Source organism: Naegleria lovaniensis, assembly GCF_003324165.1.
Source record: "Naegleria lovaniensis strain ATCC 30569 chromosome Unknown tig054, whole genome shotgun sequence".
Classification (NCBI taxonomy): domain Eukaryota; phylum Heterolobosea; class Eutetramitea; order Acrasida; family Naegleriidae; genus Naegleria; species Naegleria lovaniensis.
The window spans coordinates 1-16,278 of NW_025407876.1; the positions used below are offsets into that span (position 1 = coordinate 1).

Here is a 16,278-nt window from a genome sequence, read left to right on the forward strand (position 1 = left end):
TGAAAGCAGGAGAGGAATCGATAAGAAAAAACTGGTAGAACTCTTCTCTGAAACGATCACTCATTTAGATGTCGACCGTGCGGCAACAGACTTGGCATCTATTTTGCCCAAAAATCTTACTTCATTAAGTATGGAACTCACCCAAGAATTTGTCAACAAGAATGTTGTGACACAATTACAACCAAATCGTGGCCTTAAAAAGTTAACCCTTCCTATCGGATGACAAACCAGAAATGGACTTCAGTTATTGAAACATTGGCTGTTAAAATTTATCCATGTGTGACACATCTTCGATTATATCACACACGTTACGGAGATAACTATGATGTTTTGGAGAAGATTTTAAGCAATCCCAATGCATGGCCCAATTTGAGATTTATGGACTGTGTATCGAATGTGAAAGGAATTTTAAAAGTTAGACCAAATATTCGATTGAATCTCGAAGATGATGCTACAGATATCTTGAATGAAAATTGTTGTAGAGACGATGAACGTTCTGCTTTCTATTACAAATGGTTGATTGCTGATCAACCTTTTGATTCTTGGTAATGTATGAAAGAAGAATGATGATTGAAAGGTAAAATTTACAATTTCACACCAACCAAAACTTTATGTTGACAATTAATACGTTCGACACAATTTCGAAGCACTTTCTACATCCAAAAATTGACAAGACAATGACAAGAACCATGTCGAAAACAATGACAATGTGAAAGGACATAATAAATAATGCCATAACAACAATTCACACACTTCCTCTTGTCCATAATCCTTATTGAGACTGGACAATCCTGCCAAACTCATGGACATGGGCATTGAGAATTGAATCAGAACGACCAAAATTAGAATGGGATCATTGGAAGGTAAAATTTGCAATTTCACACTCGCTGCTACAATTCCAATTCCAATCAATGGAAATACAACCAATTTAACAACGACAGAGATGGCAATGGCCAAAGGATGAATTCTCTTGACTCGAAAAAGTTCTCTCAATTTTCCCAATAAATTCCTTAATTTGGACATCACGGTCACTCTCTCAGTATGTGTTGTTGATGTTGTTGTTGATGACAATGTCAAACGACGTCGGTCATCATTTCCTTCTGTTTCTTCCTCTTCTTTCAACAAGGTAAGAGCCAAATTTCCTCCCAATACAATCAACGCTGCAGGTGACACTGCTTGTGCAAATGTTTCACAAATATGTTTCAACGACGACACAAAAATTGGAGGATTTACAATTAGAAATTCCTTTGCGGGTGGAATCAATGCAAGTATGATGGCCAAAAAGATCGATACCAAAGGCGGTGACAAGACATTGACAAGAAATTCCTTACATTTGGGCCAATGTTTGAAAATGAGAAATTTCAACTTTTGAAACCATGTAGAAGGAGACGCACGTGTGTCCATCTCTAGAGATTGGATTGGATGATCATTTGATGTGATTGGAAGGGTTGAGTTTGGTGTTGTTTCGAATACTGATGGATCGATTGGATTTGGAATCGTTGGATTTTGGAATTCCAAATTTTCCAAAAGTTCAATTTTTTCTTCCTTTCCAAGTAATAATTCTTCATCTTGCAATTCTTTCATTGTTTCTTCTGCTTTTTCCATTTCTACTACTACTTTTGAATGCTCTTCCTTGTGGACTGGATCTAAATTAAGAGATTCATTTTCATGAATTAAGGTATTGGAATGATCATTTCTCTTAAATTCTTCTTTCAATAATCGTTCAGCTCCCAATCGAAACGAATGATATCCATACGTGTAAAAAATCAATTCGGTTGGAATGATAAATACTGAAGAAGCAGTGACAGAACTGTCATGAGCTTGTGCGTAGGTCATGTTAAATACTGGATTATTTTCCAAGGTTGAAACTTTACAAAGAGCTTCCAAAAACACGAGTGGTAATGAAACACTGGTATGACAGACCAACGTTAAATTTAACACACTTCTAGAAACGTCACTTAATTTTTCCCTCCATAACCATTTTAGGAATAACAATTTTCCAAAAAAAATTCCCAATAATTCTAATAAAATTCCAAACACAAAAATCATGTACAATTTTCGAAACACCTCTGCCGAAAATGCTTGTGAAATTCCAATAAAAAACAAACTTGGAATAAACAAATTGAACCACAATTTGGATAAAAATCGAATTCGATCCTTGTTGAGAAGTTTTAACATTTTCACACGAGCCATTAAAAATCCGATCGAACATTCGAGTAATACCTCGAACGTGGACGAGAGAGAAGTGAGAAAGAGAGTGAGAAGAGTCATCCCGAGAGGAGACGATTCCGATGACATTTTTTGTAAAAATTGAAAATTAAAAAGAGTTTTTGAAATGAACGATTCAAGTCGTGTCGTGTGGTTGTTTTGGTGGTTGTCAATGAGATTACAACTGTCGTCTCATTCGAAAATGATGAGAGATCGTTGTCAACTCTTTTTTTTTGTGCGTTTTTTTAAATTCTTCCGATAGGTCAGTACCAATGACATCTTGAAACGGTAGCAAACAATATTGGAATCTATTATTTGAATAATAAATAATATACAACAAGTACATCTTGTTAAATTCCAGTAACTTTTCTCATCAAACCCAAAGGTGACATGTATTGTCTCATCTTGTTACTATCCTTAATATTTTTCACACCTTCAATGACACTCTCTTTTGCCTTGGCAACATTAAATTCAATAGCATCCAATAATTCATCTTGTTCTTCAACCAATAGTGCAAAATCTTGAAATAATTGATTCAATTGTAACATGGAATAATACAATTGTTTGATATCTTCATGAGTTTCTTGAGCTAATTTTAACTCAACGTCCAACGTTTGTTCTTGACTTTGTGTCAAATGAAAATGATTGGAAATTAAATCTTGAAATTGGAGCTTATCTTCGAGAGCCATTTGTTCAATTTCCTTTTCAGTAAATTCTTGAACAGTTCCTTTTGGACTGCATTTGGCAATAATTCTGTATTGTCGTTTCACACGATCGACCTTGTCACGTTTACATTTTTCTTGAGAATCGTAAAATCGATCGACGTGTTGCATGAAAAGAGAGACAAGTTTTTTTTGTTGTTGTTCTCGTAATCGAGTGACAGCGTTATCGCCCATGGTTTGTTTGATACCTTCTGTTTCGAGAGTCATTTCTTGAATGGATTGTTGAATTTTTTGTGTAATGTTGTTCGTTAGAGTAATTTGATCTCTTACTTGTCTATTTGAAAAATTTGAAAATTTTAAAAATTAAATGTGAAATTTAAATGTGAAATGTCAATGTGAAATGTCAATGTGAAATGTTGATTTAAAAATAATTCATAGTTGTGTTTTAAACATCATATAACAATATTGAACTTACTTGGCAATTCCTTCTAATTGTTTGATATTTGGTTCTGATGCATATTTTTGAGAAATTTCTTCAAATGTGTTAATATTATCATTGAGCTCACCAAGAATTCTTCTTTCAATATCAGCCTTAATCAAGATTATATTTAAACAAAACACACATGCATTCGAAAATCAGAGATGTTTGATCAAAATTTTCTATAGTAACTACACTCAACTTACTACTTGGTTTTTGAACTTGTCAATATGCTCGTCAATGGTCTCTTCCGTTGTTGAACTCGTCGATTTGTTGTTGGATTTCAAAGTAGGAGATTGACCATTTCCAGAAGGAGAAGATGGGACTGGTGTCGAAGGAGAGGATGAAACAGAGTTTTTACCATTTCCTTGTAATGTCACGTTAATTTTAATCTTTCCCATTTTGGTTTGTTCCAAATCCACCCAAAATGGATCTTGATTCTTTTTCATGTTCAACAAGTCTTGAAGTGTTTTTTCAACTCGTCCCATGGCAACGTCCATCATGAGTTTGTTTTTATCAAAAACGCTGAAACGAATGACGTCTTTTGGATTGACACTGTGATATAGTTATTAATCAATCATTTTGTGAATTCATTATGAAAAGTGTCAGTAATCATTCAAATACGTACTTTTCAAAAACAAATTCTTCATTCCATTCGGGTTCTAAATTTTTGTAAATGACTCTTGTTTTTTGTTCCGAGACTTTGGAAAATAGATTGGGAAGTTTGATCAATGAATCGCTTGGGTTAATGGCTCTACAATTATTGTGTTCATGATGGAGGAGGGAATTAGAAATTTTGACAAGTGACACAAAACAACTTACACAACGACATAGGGATCTGTGAATATTCAATAAATTCAATCCAACCAAATTTTGTGTTAAATTTATAATAATTTTCATAATTTTATCATCATCACGCACCTGATGTTCCGTTAAAATCCTTGCTTTGCAATTCCGCTCCTTGAATCACGCTGACTCGAAGTGTTGACATTTTTTTTAAAGTTGTCAAAGTTCAAATTGGTTCACAGTTTCCAATCAACCAAGGTGTTGTTTTAAATGAAAGTATTTTAAATGGTTACAATTTCTTTTAGAATTTTACAAATTTTGAAAAGTGTTCCATTTATTGAATTATAGAAGATTCGAGATTTTCAAGATTACACAATGTCAAAAGTCACCAAGAAGGCATGGATCATTCCCGGAAGCCATCCTAAAATTGTGAGCAAGATGTTCAAATACAAGTGTAAATGAAGACGTTTTTTCTGTCGTTACATTAAAAAATTAATTTTCAAATTTGGAAATGTGTGAAATTTGTTGCGAGTCATCATTTGTTATGGAACCATGGTTTAGAATAATGTGTTCTCGAAAATTGTTATCATGTACTTACCACTGCCACAGCTGTTGAGATTGAGAAATGTTGATTAACATTTGAATGTCATCCGTTGATCGGAATGTCATTTGACAAGTGGCATTTTCAATATCATGTACAATAATTATTTCAACACTATCATTCCGTAATAACATCATCAGACACTTTCACTTACCCAATGGTGGGAAGAAAATACAGAAAATAATCATCACCAAGAGTTCTGTGTGATTCATTTTTTTTAAATTTGACACTTGACACTCCCATCATCAAACCTGGCTCTAAGGTTTTGAGGTTTTTAAAAGTAACAATCCTATGAGTTGTTTATGAATTCAATCTAATCACGAAACACCACAAACTAGCTTATTCAGATTTCACAAATTCTGCAAATCGATCCAAAGCTTCCCATGCCTCTGGTAAGTCATAATTAAACAAAAACGGATAATCATGACACATGTCACGACCCACCAATTCAATATATTGCACACTTCCTGAATTTTCCTGTTCTTCAATTTCAATTTTCAATTCTTTCAACATTTCCGAAAATTTCATAATTTCCTCTCTCAATCGTTCTCGATCTCCATAATTCAAGAAAATTTTCTTATTTCTAATCATTTCCTTCAATTCACGTTTTGAAAATTTCAACACTGAGAACTCGGATGGATCACTCTCGAATGGCACCTTTCCTTCTCGACAGCTCAATAATAAATTTCGAGAAAGCATCATTTCATTTCGATTCAATTTTTCAAACACACTCTCATGCGTCATTTCCAAATCACACCAAGGAGAGAGAATTAAAAATTTGTCCAATTGAGAATATGGAATCCTATTGTTATTGCTGCTGCTACTACTGCTGCTATTGCTACTACTACTATGGTTGGAATGATTTGAAAGTTGTTTCATTAAATTCAAAATTAAATTTCCTCCAGCAGAATCTCCTCCCAAACACACATGTTGAGGTTGCAACTGTAATTCTCTAAAGGCAAAGATCAATTCAGCCATGGCATCCGGGAAGATTTCTCGGAACGAGTGATCCGGTGCCAACACATAATCAGCCATATAGACATTAATGCCATAACGACGAGCGAAGGGAATGAAAAAACCAGCATAACTTTCGGGAGAACCAAAGTAATAACCACCTCCGTGGAAATAGAGGAGTGTTTTTCGGGGTGTTGATGATACTGGTTTGGAAGGTTCATTTTCATCCGAATGATAAATCCATAAGGATTTTAAATTGGGTCGTCGAGAAAAGGTCTTGATTTGAAGAGGAGGAGTGGAATGTAAATTTGCATTTTCCTTAGGTGGTGCGACAGCAACAGATTTGCCTTGTTGTTGTTGTTGTTGTTGAATGGTACATAACGTCAGCGATCGTTCATAGTCATATTGAGAGAGTACGGAACGCATCATGAAATTCAAATATTTTCTCATGTGAATAAAGTCAGAGCGTTCGGGTAGACGAGAAAGATCGGAATCATTGATGGCAAAGGGAGAGACCATGGAAAAGAGAGCTCGAGCTTGAGGAGAGCAGTGAGTGCCATACAGGTGTTTGCTTGAGAACAAGTATTGCTCTTTGAAAAGGAATAGTTTGTGAAGGAGACGTGTCAGAGTGTGGAGTGGAGAGGTTGTCAGCTGTTGCCAATGTTTCCACACCTGGTAAAGAAGGTAGGCGAGAATGAGACAAGCAAGCCATGCTGTGAGAGACATTTTTTTGTTTGTTGTTATGATGTTGCTCTCTGTCATTTTGTCAACTTGGCTTAAATCAAGTTTTCAAATAAGGTAATGTTGCGCCTGACATCGGGAAACTCCTACCATAACCTTCCACATCTGGATGGATTACAACATTTATTGGTCAATGTTGAACATACAAGTAGATTACAAATTTCTTTGGAATGCTAATTGATCTTCCAAGTTTTCATCCATTCCGCCTCTCACAGATGAAATGCTGGCAGTGTCGCCCAATAGTTCTTCGACAGATAGATTTAATGCATCCGATGCGATACCTTTGCTCAACGCAATTCCCATAGTGTTGAGAGAATTGGAGTGTTGTCGAACTTCAATTTTGAGTGTCTTGATTTCTTCATCTTGCTTCTTATTCATGTCTCGAAGTTGAGTAATGAGTTTTTCCTTTGCAAGGTCCTCTTGTTCAAATTGTTGCAGTAAAACTTTCAAATCATGAACTGTAAAATGCCATGAATAATTACATGTTAATTTAAACACTCAATTACTTCCTCACTTACCCTCTTGTTGTAATGTCTTAAGCTCACAAATTTTCTTCCAATACTTGTCAGCTCTGTCTTTAGTGTCCTTGTACTTATTCATATACTTGAGAAGAACCTGGTGAGTTTGTTCTAACTCAGATACTCGCTGTTGCTCGTCCTTTCTACTTTGGGCTAGGTCCTTTTCCAATTGAGCAATGTACTTGTTGGTTAGTTTGATGTCTTCAGGTTTGGTTGATACTTTGCTTGGTGTTGGAGGAGAGTGTACAACAACAGGAGGCTTTTGCTTCTTTGCTTCCTTTAGTTCAGCGTTCAAGGTTTCGATTTGAGTCTTGTACGATTCAACGTCTTGTTTAAGGGCTAGATTCTCTTCGGTGAGTCTTAAAATTTCTAATTGAATTTCTTCATTGTGTCGAGAAGATGGAGTTTGATCTTGCAACTCTTGTTTCATTTTCTCGATTTCTTGTAATCGTTCATTGGCGTTTTTGAGTTTTAGCATTAAATCTTCGATAATTACATCTTTTTCGTGAGCAACTTCGTCACAAGCGCGTTCAAGCTTGGTACAACGCTGTCTGTGAGGCTGGTCAAAAAGTTTAGATGGAGCAATACCTGTAGTAGCGTTCAATGGTTGATCCGATGAAAAGCAAGACTCTGGATACACTTGTCCATAATCTGAATGGTTCTGATTCACACCAAACATCAGATCAATCCATTTGTGTAAATTCTTGGAGACATATTCAGATTCGAGTGCCTCTTTAGCCTTAAGAACAAAATCTTTGGCATCAATTGCCCATGGTGGGAGCTCTACATCTCCGGTACCTCCCAATGGTAGTCCTTTTGAATTTACCAATATTGAGCCATTGCCGTCGTATAATTCGGGAATTGCTTCCTTTGGATCCTTGCCATTAAGAATATTGGTCCAAGTGGTTTCTACTGATTTGAGTAATTGGTGGCCCTCCATAAATCTTCCATCATTGAAATGAATCATAACGTCAGGGTAAGGTCGAACAAGGTAGCTCATTGCAGACGAGTAATTCAAACAGAAATTGTTGCAAAGTGGTCTCTCCAGTTTGCTTGTAATTTGTTCACTGAGGCACGCTACATGTTTTCCCAAGTCCCTGAAAGAAGATGGCTCTTCCAAATTCAGTGATTCACTACTCGTGTCTGCAAAAATCCATGGGAAAATTGGATAAAGATGCACATCATTTTGAGTTCTTCCAGCCACTCTGTTCAATGTTGAGAGGTAATCAAAATTAGAAATTTGACCATTCACCCACAATTGCTCTTCTCTTCGAAGTAATTCTTCGTTTGATAATAGATTCACTTGGCTCTGTGCAATTTTGTCATGAATTTGATTTCGTTGATCTTCGTTGGTGAAGATAAATAGGCAAGAGGTCTCGTTGTGCAAATGCAAGATTAGCCCCTTTTGACCTTGCAAGTACTGAGTTTTGGACATGGACAACACGCTCGATGAAGACAATTTCATGATGCGAGGCTCTCCGGCGAAGGAGTTGTTTGCAACAAAGTAAATACGCTTATCGGTAACAATAAACTTGCCTCGTGCTCTTTCAAAGGATACACACATGGTTGCTGGAAGTGTGGTTTGTACTTGCTCATCCATGAGCCATTCAGTCTTGAAAGGTGTGTTTTTCTCGCTCAATTCCAGTAATTCAGAGAGAAGAGTTTTGGAAAGAGCCTCATCATTGCTCTTTTCGGCAGCTGTCAAGCGTTGCATTCTATCTAGCAAATCCATGACAGTATTGAAGGAATCTTTGTGAACTCCAACCACAATTTTGGTAATCTATTGAGGAGGAATTTGGAACCACAGTAAAATTAGTGATAGCAGTATACAGTTGTAATGACGAAACCCCAAATATTAGTACAAGTCCGTGAAGCAACTTTAAACACTACTCACCGTTACTTTGGAATGATCTTTGCTATCGATCAAACAGACTCTAGCTGTTGTGATTGCGAAAAGAGAACATTTCACGGAAAAGGACTTGGAGGTTGTTTTCTTAATATTTGAAACATCTTTCATGGAAATACGATAGACTGGCAAGGATGAATCATCAGGGCAAAACATGATGGACTTGGTTGCCAAGATCAAGTGGCCTCTCGGATGCTCCGATTCACTACTGCTGACCTGTACATAGGTGTTTGTACTAGGTTGAATATCAAGAACTTCTTCTCCTTTGTCTAGATAGAGAGAGGAAAATCTAATGCTTGGTGCTTTAGCCTTATAGAAATCTGGCATCATGATAGAAATTTTCGGAATTTTGAAACATAATGGCAATACAAGAATGATGATTCACGGATCAAAAGAACGAGGTAGAGTTGAACAATTCTACTTTCAACCACCAGAGCCACCTCTACTACTACTTACTGAGCATATTTGTTAAACAGTGATTGTGTTGGTGATGTGTTGAGAATTTTTTGAAACAGCCTCTTGCCAGCAGTTCTACAAATTTGGCGGGTACCATGGTACCCAATAGATATTGAAACGCTACTTTTATGTCTGATTAGGTTTACTAATATTTAGCGATTGAATTGTTAATGATATCATTGTGTTTTAGTATTACATTATTGTCTAGATGAGTAGTGGACTTTCCATTATTATTATCATCATCACGAACACAAAAAATAATGAAATCATTTCATGAATAAACTACAAAAACTCTCTTGTTTAGTAATAGGAACCTTTCATATAATTTTTAGCCTTGCGTTTAAAGTCTTCAAATTGATCGGTATAGTGCTTGGCAGCATCAAGATCAAGAGGATCATCGGGATTTGGTTCGAGGAACAGGAAGTGAAGACCAGTGAAAATGGCGTTCAAATTCAAAACAGGTTTCCAATCGGCTCTCAAAATGTTCAAACAGACGGCACCGTTTTGGTCAATATTTGGATGCCAGACTTTTGTTTTACAGATAACCTTTGGTGGTTTGATTGGATACTCGTTTGGAATGTTAATTTCGAATTCGTGTGGGTGACCCTTCCAAATTCCATCATCAGGAATGAGTGTGAGAGTCATCTTGTTGAGTTTGTTGGCGTCTTCAATTTTGAGATTATCAGACCACTTCTTTTCCAATTCGTCGAGATCTTTCTGGACACGGATTTGATAACCAGTGCTTCTGCCACCACCCTGAGAGATGATACCAGTAACACCAGCAGTGGCCTTTTGGTCTCCGCCAGTAGCGTTTTGTTCCTTCTCCTTTTGCAATTTTGCCTTTGAGAACATTTTTTCGTCGTCAAGAGAGAGTGAAATTTGATGGGAAATTGATGACGAGTTTTTGAGTTATTTTTTTTTTTTGAGATGTATTGCCTACGAGTTCATAGCAGACTATTTTTATCGTTTACAAATTCAACCTGACGCTGAACCATGATAACGAATCCAAATGAAACCAGTTCACACAAGTCGCAACGTGTTTATTGTTCTCTGAATAAGTTAATTGAGAGGATGTTGAAAATTGTGCCTACTAATTAAAATAAGCTTCCTGAAGTCAAAAAACCAGAGTTCTCAAATTCATCCCACTCTGCAAAGACAGTTGAAAACTCCTTTGGGTTGCCAGCAAGCGCTGCAAAAGAAGGGCTACTACATGGAACGGCAGCTGGATCAAACATATTTCCAAGTGCTTGGTTGCTTGTTCGAAGATGATTGCTTGGTGTTGTCGAAGAGCAAGATGACATGACCATCATATGATTCAAAATGTCTGCATCAGGATTCGTTTGAATATTGAACAATTTTTCTTCGAGTTCAATATCACGTCTCACAAAATCGTCAACTTCCTCTTGACAAGGATCAAAGTTTTCAGCCTCAGCACCACCACCATTCACAATTAAGGGTTGAGCTATTTCAAGCTTACATTCGAATGGAACAATGGCAGTTCCTTCACACAAAAGAATCTCTTGCTGGTCAAAGTGGTACACAGACTCATCCATCAAATCATCGTGGCCAGCATCTTCGAATGAATCTCGATCAAAGCTATCTTCTCTCTTGACAGCACGGAGAAGTTGGTGAGGAGTCAAATGTTGTTGTGTGGGCGACAACGCTTGGAAGTTTAACATTGGGAATGGATCTTCATTGCACAACAAGTCTCCTTCACTGGACAAGAATGCACTCCATGTACCTGTACACTCAGGTTGTTTGGTATTGTTACCATTGCTACTGGCATTGGAGGTGCTTCTCTTTTTTCGGGCCTGTGTCTTCCTGGTTGATTGAGGTTGTGAGGGAGCAACCGTAGAAGATGCCTCAGTAAGAGTCTCTTTCAGCTTTTGAGGAATGGTCACATTAGAATTGCAAGTAATGTTCGTTCGAGAGACTGGTCTACCCTTTCCCTCTTGCTCGTACTTGCGCAGCATGATCCATCGATGGCGACACTGAATATCGGTCCTTCCAATGAACGAATCGGCAATACTCTTCCAAGCGCTTTCTCCAAATTCACGAACCTTGTCAATGAGCATCAAATCTTCTTCTTCACTCCATGGTTTTTTACAAATCTTGGGATTGAGCACTCGCCACCAGTGTTGATTACATTGATCACTGTTCTTGGTACCCACCATTTTAGCAATTTCATTCCACTTCTTTTCACCATACTTTTCGATGGCCTTGATGAGCATTTCATTCTCGGTTTTGGTCCATCGATTGCAACTCTTTCGTTTTCCAGAGGATTGCGCAGTGCTTCCTGATGAAGAGCTGCTGTCATCTGAGGGTGATGAAGGTTCGCTTTTTGCTCTAGTTCCTGATTTGGTCGACGATTTTCGTTTGGTTTTTGATTGCTTGGTGATGGAGCTTAGATTGAGTTTAGGGAGTGAGGATGACTCTTGGTCGTTGGAAACGTTGTGGATTGGTGCTTGAAAGGATTTGAGAGAAAAGTCGTCCCTTGAGATCGGAAGCGTTCTATTTGTTGTAATGTTAGCGGTAATGGTGGTTGTGATAGAGGATGGTGATGATGAGAGAATAGCGGTGGTGCCTTTGCTGTGTTGCAAGTGTCGTTGCAAAAACGAAGTGTGGTTGAGGGAGTTATAGAGAACAGAAGCATTGTGCATGGCAGCGTTAATGGCTGAGAGCGGTGATGTGTTGCCCGTCGATGACGATGATGATGATGAAGATGGTGAGCCTTCCAGTGTATTAAGGCTTCCAAGGGTTGTTGATTTTACCATTCTTGTACAATTTGGTGTTCGTAAAATGCCGAATATAATAAGGCTAGTGGTGGATGGGGTGGCGTTTTTGAATTAGCGTGGTATATAAATATTGCTTCAAGGCAGCCTTGAATAATAATAATTGAGAATAGAGAATGAAGGTAAGGAAGGGGAATAAGTGTGTACACTTGCGTTGGAGGGTTCCGTTGTCGAGCGAGAGTGAGTTCCGTCGTGATGAATGGCACCAGCAGTTCGAGATGTCTCGCTAGTAATGGCAGTTGTTGTTCGTTTTTTTGTGTTGTTGAGTTTCCAAGGCGGGCACAGATGGTTGCTGAGAAAGAGTTTTGGACCATCTCTCGTTAGCGGCCGTTTTCGGTTAATAAAACTGCAGTTAGTGGCGGGAAATGTTTTCAAATTTTGGCGGTAGAATTTTGATGCCAAACCCTCTTCATTCGAATGATCTGAGAACATGTTGTTGATCATGATGGCAAGATACTCCCATCTCTCCTCCCAATTACAACGTCTTTCGTAACACTTTAAAGAATGTAATACTCGGTTGCGGGAAGGGAATTGTTGTGTAAGAGAGATCGTAAGAGATAATTGAGGATGATACTGCTGGAATCATGCTTTCAAACAATTCTGCAACACTGTCATGATTCAAATCGCCGTACGGCCAGGAAATTTGATAAAAAGATCAAGGCGTAATGACCTTAAACCTCCATGCAGGTTCTGAGTTGGAAGAGGTACACATTGTATGCAAGAGTCCAACAGGCAGACAATCCATAGATCAAAAAAAAGCTAATTGAGAAATGCCAAATCTCTTTGCAAACATGAGAAAGGAAAATATATAGAGAGAAATGTCATTCTCGCACCGAATTTCCCCTTATGATCTTGACTCATCCGCATGCGAAACCAATTAAAAAATCCATCATTAAAACCCCAATGCCAGTAGAAGAACATTCTTGGTGTAGTGAGCAAGTGATTGCAGCACTTTCGAGAGAGCCAGTAGGTACTGAACTCGCTCAACAAGTGGCTCAAGCCCTCAAGAGTGGTCGTTACATCATGAACGGACACAGGGATTATTGTGGGGTTGGTCTTGTGTACACAACACCACAAAAAGTCTTTGAATTTTGCTACGTGAATGATGGATTTAACACAGATTCCATCATTTCCTTCTCTGATGAGAATGAGTTTATCAAATTCTTGTCCGAGCAAAGTGATTATTCCATGAGCGGAGCAGATGAATCGAGTGCTGTATTTTACGAAAAGAATACCTTTGGAAGGAATAATCAACGCATTACTGTGGCTAGACTGGAACATTTGGTGGCTACCAGTCGTTTATAAAGGTAGATTCATACATTTCCAAATAACTGCACACAGTAATTCAGTAATTATGAAAAATTAGGCAATGATGATGATATCATTGTGCGCTCCGATCAAAAAACGAAATCTGGTGATCCAGACGCGATGATTGATGAAAATTGTTGATGAAAAATTTTTATTTACCAAATTAAAAAAATTTCATGTTCAAATTATCATTGCCCCTTTCCAAAGTGAACAACAGCAACAGCGAGGAAGGAGTGGCGGTTGATCGTGGTACTTCTTCTTCTGATACAACAACAACCACAAATCATGAAAATTCCAACTCCACGTCCGTTCCAAGCAGCACAACAAGTAATGGCATTACTATTCCGCCCGTATCATTATCCAATTTGAAAACCGTCATCTCTTCCTCGTCAGACAACAACAATGACACGTCCTATGATGATGATGATGAGGAAGATATCAAGGACTATGAAATCTTCTCAAATGGAAAATCAGCAAGAGGTACAACAACAAACAGTAGCAGTGCCTCCTTCTTTTCTTCCATTTCATTTGATACTGACCCAATTCCAATTGAAGCTATGAGCAAGTTGATTGGATCATCCCCATCAACAGGCCAAGACGCAACTCTCTACACGAGCAATATCAAATTATTCGAATGTTTTGATGCTACCTCATCATCCCACAAGAACTCTTCGGACAAGGTCTGGAAACGAGAGTTTAAAACAAGACCTCTCCATAGTCTGGTCTCGAGCACAATATCATCATCCTCTCGCTCCTCACAATTCAATACAACTTCGTGCTATATTGTTCTCCACCTCTATCATCATTCTCACTTGAACTCGACAACATCACCACAACAATCCAACAAACATGCCTTCCCATTCGCCACTATTGACGAATCATCGACTCGAGATGAAACTAACTTTAGACTACTCGAACAACTCTTCACAATTGGCTCTCTAGATGGATCTAATGGCATGACAGATTGTGCCTTCACACCGCGTGGTTTAGAGTATCCATTTGCTAGTACCCGATTAGACTCCTCACAACACAACAAGTACCTCTTCGATCTCTATGTATGGTACGGAAAGGAGTCAAGTGAATTTGTCAAGAGCAGAACCATTGAGAGAGCACTCCACTTGGAATCATTGTTGCAACAACCTCATGCTGTAGAGCAGTTATTCCACTCTGGAAAACCACAATCATTTGACGATTTGGTACTCAAAACAGACGTTCGAAACAGTGTCGCAACCTCTCAGTCACCAGAAACCTCAACTACTGCTTCATCATCTGCCACATTGTCAAGTCTTTCATCGAGTGCTTTGCGTCATCATCTTTTAGCTCGGATTAAAGCCATGATGAGAGGCACAACACAAAAATCATCGAGACATCTTTTTGAAGAGTTGTCACTTCTTTCTCCTGACGAAACATTTAATAGCTCAGACGTTGATAAGCTGGGAAATCTTCTCCAACTCAGAAAGAGACCAATGGCTGGAGTAAGTAAGGATGAAGAACATGATTCACTTGAATCACCACGAAAGAAGGAGCGCACTCAATTGAGTCCTCTCAACACGCGAGATGTAGAACATGTGGAAGAACCAAAAGTACTCAGTGGAAGAGAGCTCGCCAAAGCTTGTCATTATGTTTGTTCCAAAATTACAGATTTTCTTTTCCTAGGAAGTGCCGCCGTTGCACAGGATAAGAAAAAGCTCAATGACCATGGAATTACGCACATCATCAATTCTGCTGCTAGTGTTTATTGTGATAACTACTTCCCTAATGATTTTACATACTACTCACTAAGTTTATATGACGATCCAAACGAATCTATTATTGGTTCATTTTATGGAGTTATTGAATTCATCGAAAATGCAATCAAAAATGGTGGAAAAGTTTTTATCCATTGTCAAATGGGAGTCTCACGATCTTGCTGCTTGACCATTTCATACATGATGTGGAAATATAAAATGTCGTTTGCAAGAGCTTTGGACGATGTAAAACAAAAGAGAGCTTGCTGCTCTCCTAATGCTGGCTTTTTGGTTCAACTTACACAATGGGAAACAATATTAGGATTAAACGAGAAGGCTAGAAAGGAACCAAAATCCTACCTCTACCGTATTAGTCCTCTGAACAACTTTTATGCAATCCACAAGGAGTTGGTACCAAAATTGTGTCACAATACGAAAAGTTTGGATTCAAGAACTTGCTTTTTACTTCAAACCAAGTATGACCATTGCTTCTTGTGGATTGGTTCCAAGAGTGCTGATGAGTTACGACAGGCTGCCGAGAAATTTATTGGAGTTTTAAAGTCATACTCTCCAATTGTCATTAAGGAATGGATTCAAATTCAAGAGGGACAAGAAACCGAAGAATTCAACCAAGCTATGGATACCTTGGAAATTGATCCAAGAAGAATGAACAATGCTTCTGAATATCCAGATTTAAAGTATTTGCAAATGACTCACGAGGAAGCAATGGATCTATTGCGTCAATTAAGAAATGTTGACAAAACTGTCGATTTGGAAGCAGAAAAGGAATTGAAAGAGTACAAGAATGGTACCCTTTTCAGCTTTGATGATGGAAAATTCTCTGAATTTGACTACTTTGACAGTGAGGATATTTCTGACGATATGTGTTACGTCATGCTTCCCGAGAATGAACCAAAAATTCTTGTCATGATTGGCTACGACGTTGACCTTGGAGATGACAGTGTCGATGATAGGGGAGAAGAAATTGGTGAATTGTTCATTGAATGGAAAAAACTTCCAGAGAGCACGTCGATTCAAGTTTGTGAAGAAGACGACCCTGAATTCTTCAGATACTTTAAGAATGGATAACGACCCTTCTTAGATTATGTAATTTTGTAAATTAATGTTAAATTAAATGACA

General features: G+C 38.0%; 9 protein-coding genes across 9 annotated transcripts; 3 read left to right on the forward strand and 6 right to left on the reverse strand.

Annotated features, from left to right (window-relative positions):
* Nucleotides 1–219: 219 nt before the first annotated feature.
* C9374_012057 (uncharacterized protein) lies at nucleotides 220–549 on the forward strand (the record flags this gene model as incomplete). Its single annotated transcript, XM_044687781.1, has 1 exon — nucleotides 220–549. The coding sequence occupies one exon, from the start codon at nucleotides 220–222 to the stop codon at nucleotides 547–549; it is 330 nt and encodes a 109-aa protein (XP_044542624.1).
* A 72-nt stretch (nucleotides 550–621) lies between these two features.
* On the reverse strand, nucleotides 622–2,298 carry C9374_012058 (uncharacterized protein; the record flags this gene model as incomplete). Its single annotated transcript, XM_044687782.1, has 1 exon — nucleotides 622–2,298. The coding sequence occupies one exon, from the start codon at nucleotides 2,296–2,298 to the stop codon at nucleotides 622–624; it is 1,677 nt and encodes a 558-aa protein (XP_044542625.1).
* A 260-nt stretch (nucleotides 2,299–2,558) lies between these two features.
* Nucleotides 2,559–4,339, reverse strand: C9374_012059 (uncharacterized protein; the record flags this gene model as incomplete). The annotated part of the gene is made up of 6 exons (XM_044687784.1): nucleotides 2,559–3,204; nucleotides 3,346–3,461; nucleotides 3,555–3,903; nucleotides 3,977–4,102; nucleotides 4,171–4,186; nucleotides 4,270–4,339. 6 exons carry the CDS (start codon nucleotides 4,337–4,339, stop codon nucleotides 2,559–2,561), a joined length of 1,323 nt encoding a protein of 440 aa, XP_044542626.1.
* A 735-nt stretch (nucleotides 4,340–5,074) lies between these two features.
* Nucleotides 5,075–6,415, reverse strand: C9374_012060 (uncharacterized protein; the record flags this gene model as incomplete). Its single annotated transcript, XM_044687785.1, has 1 exon — nucleotides 5,075–6,415. The coding sequence occupies one exon, from the start codon at nucleotides 6,413–6,415 to the stop codon at nucleotides 5,075–5,077; it is 1,341 nt and encodes a 446-aa protein (XP_044542627.1).
* Nucleotides 6,416–6,583: 168 nt separating this feature from the next.
* Nucleotides 6,584–9,317, reverse strand: C9374_012061 (uncharacterized protein; the record flags this gene model as incomplete). The annotated part of the gene is made up of 4 exons (XM_044687786.1): nucleotides 6,584–6,888; nucleotides 6,949–8,728; nucleotides 8,843–9,174; nucleotides 9,311–9,317. 4 exons carry the CDS (start codon nucleotides 9,315–9,317, stop codon nucleotides 6,584–6,586), a joined length of 2,424 nt encoding a protein of 807 aa, XP_044542628.1.
* Nucleotides 9,318–9,610: 293 nt separating this feature from the next.
* C9374_012062 (uncharacterized protein) lies at nucleotides 9,611–10,162 on the reverse strand (the record flags this gene model as incomplete). Its single annotated transcript, XM_044687787.1, has 1 exon — nucleotides 9,611–10,162. The coding sequence occupies one exon, from the start codon at nucleotides 10,160–10,162 to the stop codon at nucleotides 9,611–9,613; it is 552 nt and encodes a 183-aa protein (XP_044542629.1).
* A 242-nt stretch (nucleotides 10,163–10,404) lies between these two features.
* On the reverse strand, nucleotides 10,405–12,084 carry C9374_012063 (uncharacterized protein; the record flags this gene model as incomplete). Its single annotated transcript, XM_044687788.1, has 1 exon — nucleotides 10,405–12,084. One exon carries the CDS (start codon nucleotides 12,082–12,084, stop codon nucleotides 10,405–10,407), a length of 1,680 nt encoding a protein of 559 aa, XP_044542630.1.
* Nucleotides 12,085–13,005: 921 nt separating this feature from the next.
* Nucleotides 13,006–13,407, forward strand: C9374_012064 (uncharacterized protein; the record flags this gene model as incomplete). Its single annotated transcript, XM_044687789.1, has 1 exon — nucleotides 13,006–13,407. The coding sequence occupies one exon, from the start codon at nucleotides 13,006–13,008 to the stop codon at nucleotides 13,405–13,407; it is 402 nt and encodes a 133-aa protein (XP_044542631.1).
* Nucleotides 13,408–13,586: 179 nt separating this feature from the next.
* Nucleotides 13,587–16,226, forward strand: C9374_012065 (uncharacterized protein; the record flags this gene model as incomplete). Its single annotated transcript, XM_044687790.1, has 1 exon — nucleotides 13,587–16,226. One exon carries the CDS (start codon nucleotides 13,587–13,589, stop codon nucleotides 16,224–16,226), a length of 2,640 nt encoding a protein of 879 aa, XP_044542632.1.
* Nucleotides 16,227–16,278: the final 52 nt, after the last annotated feature.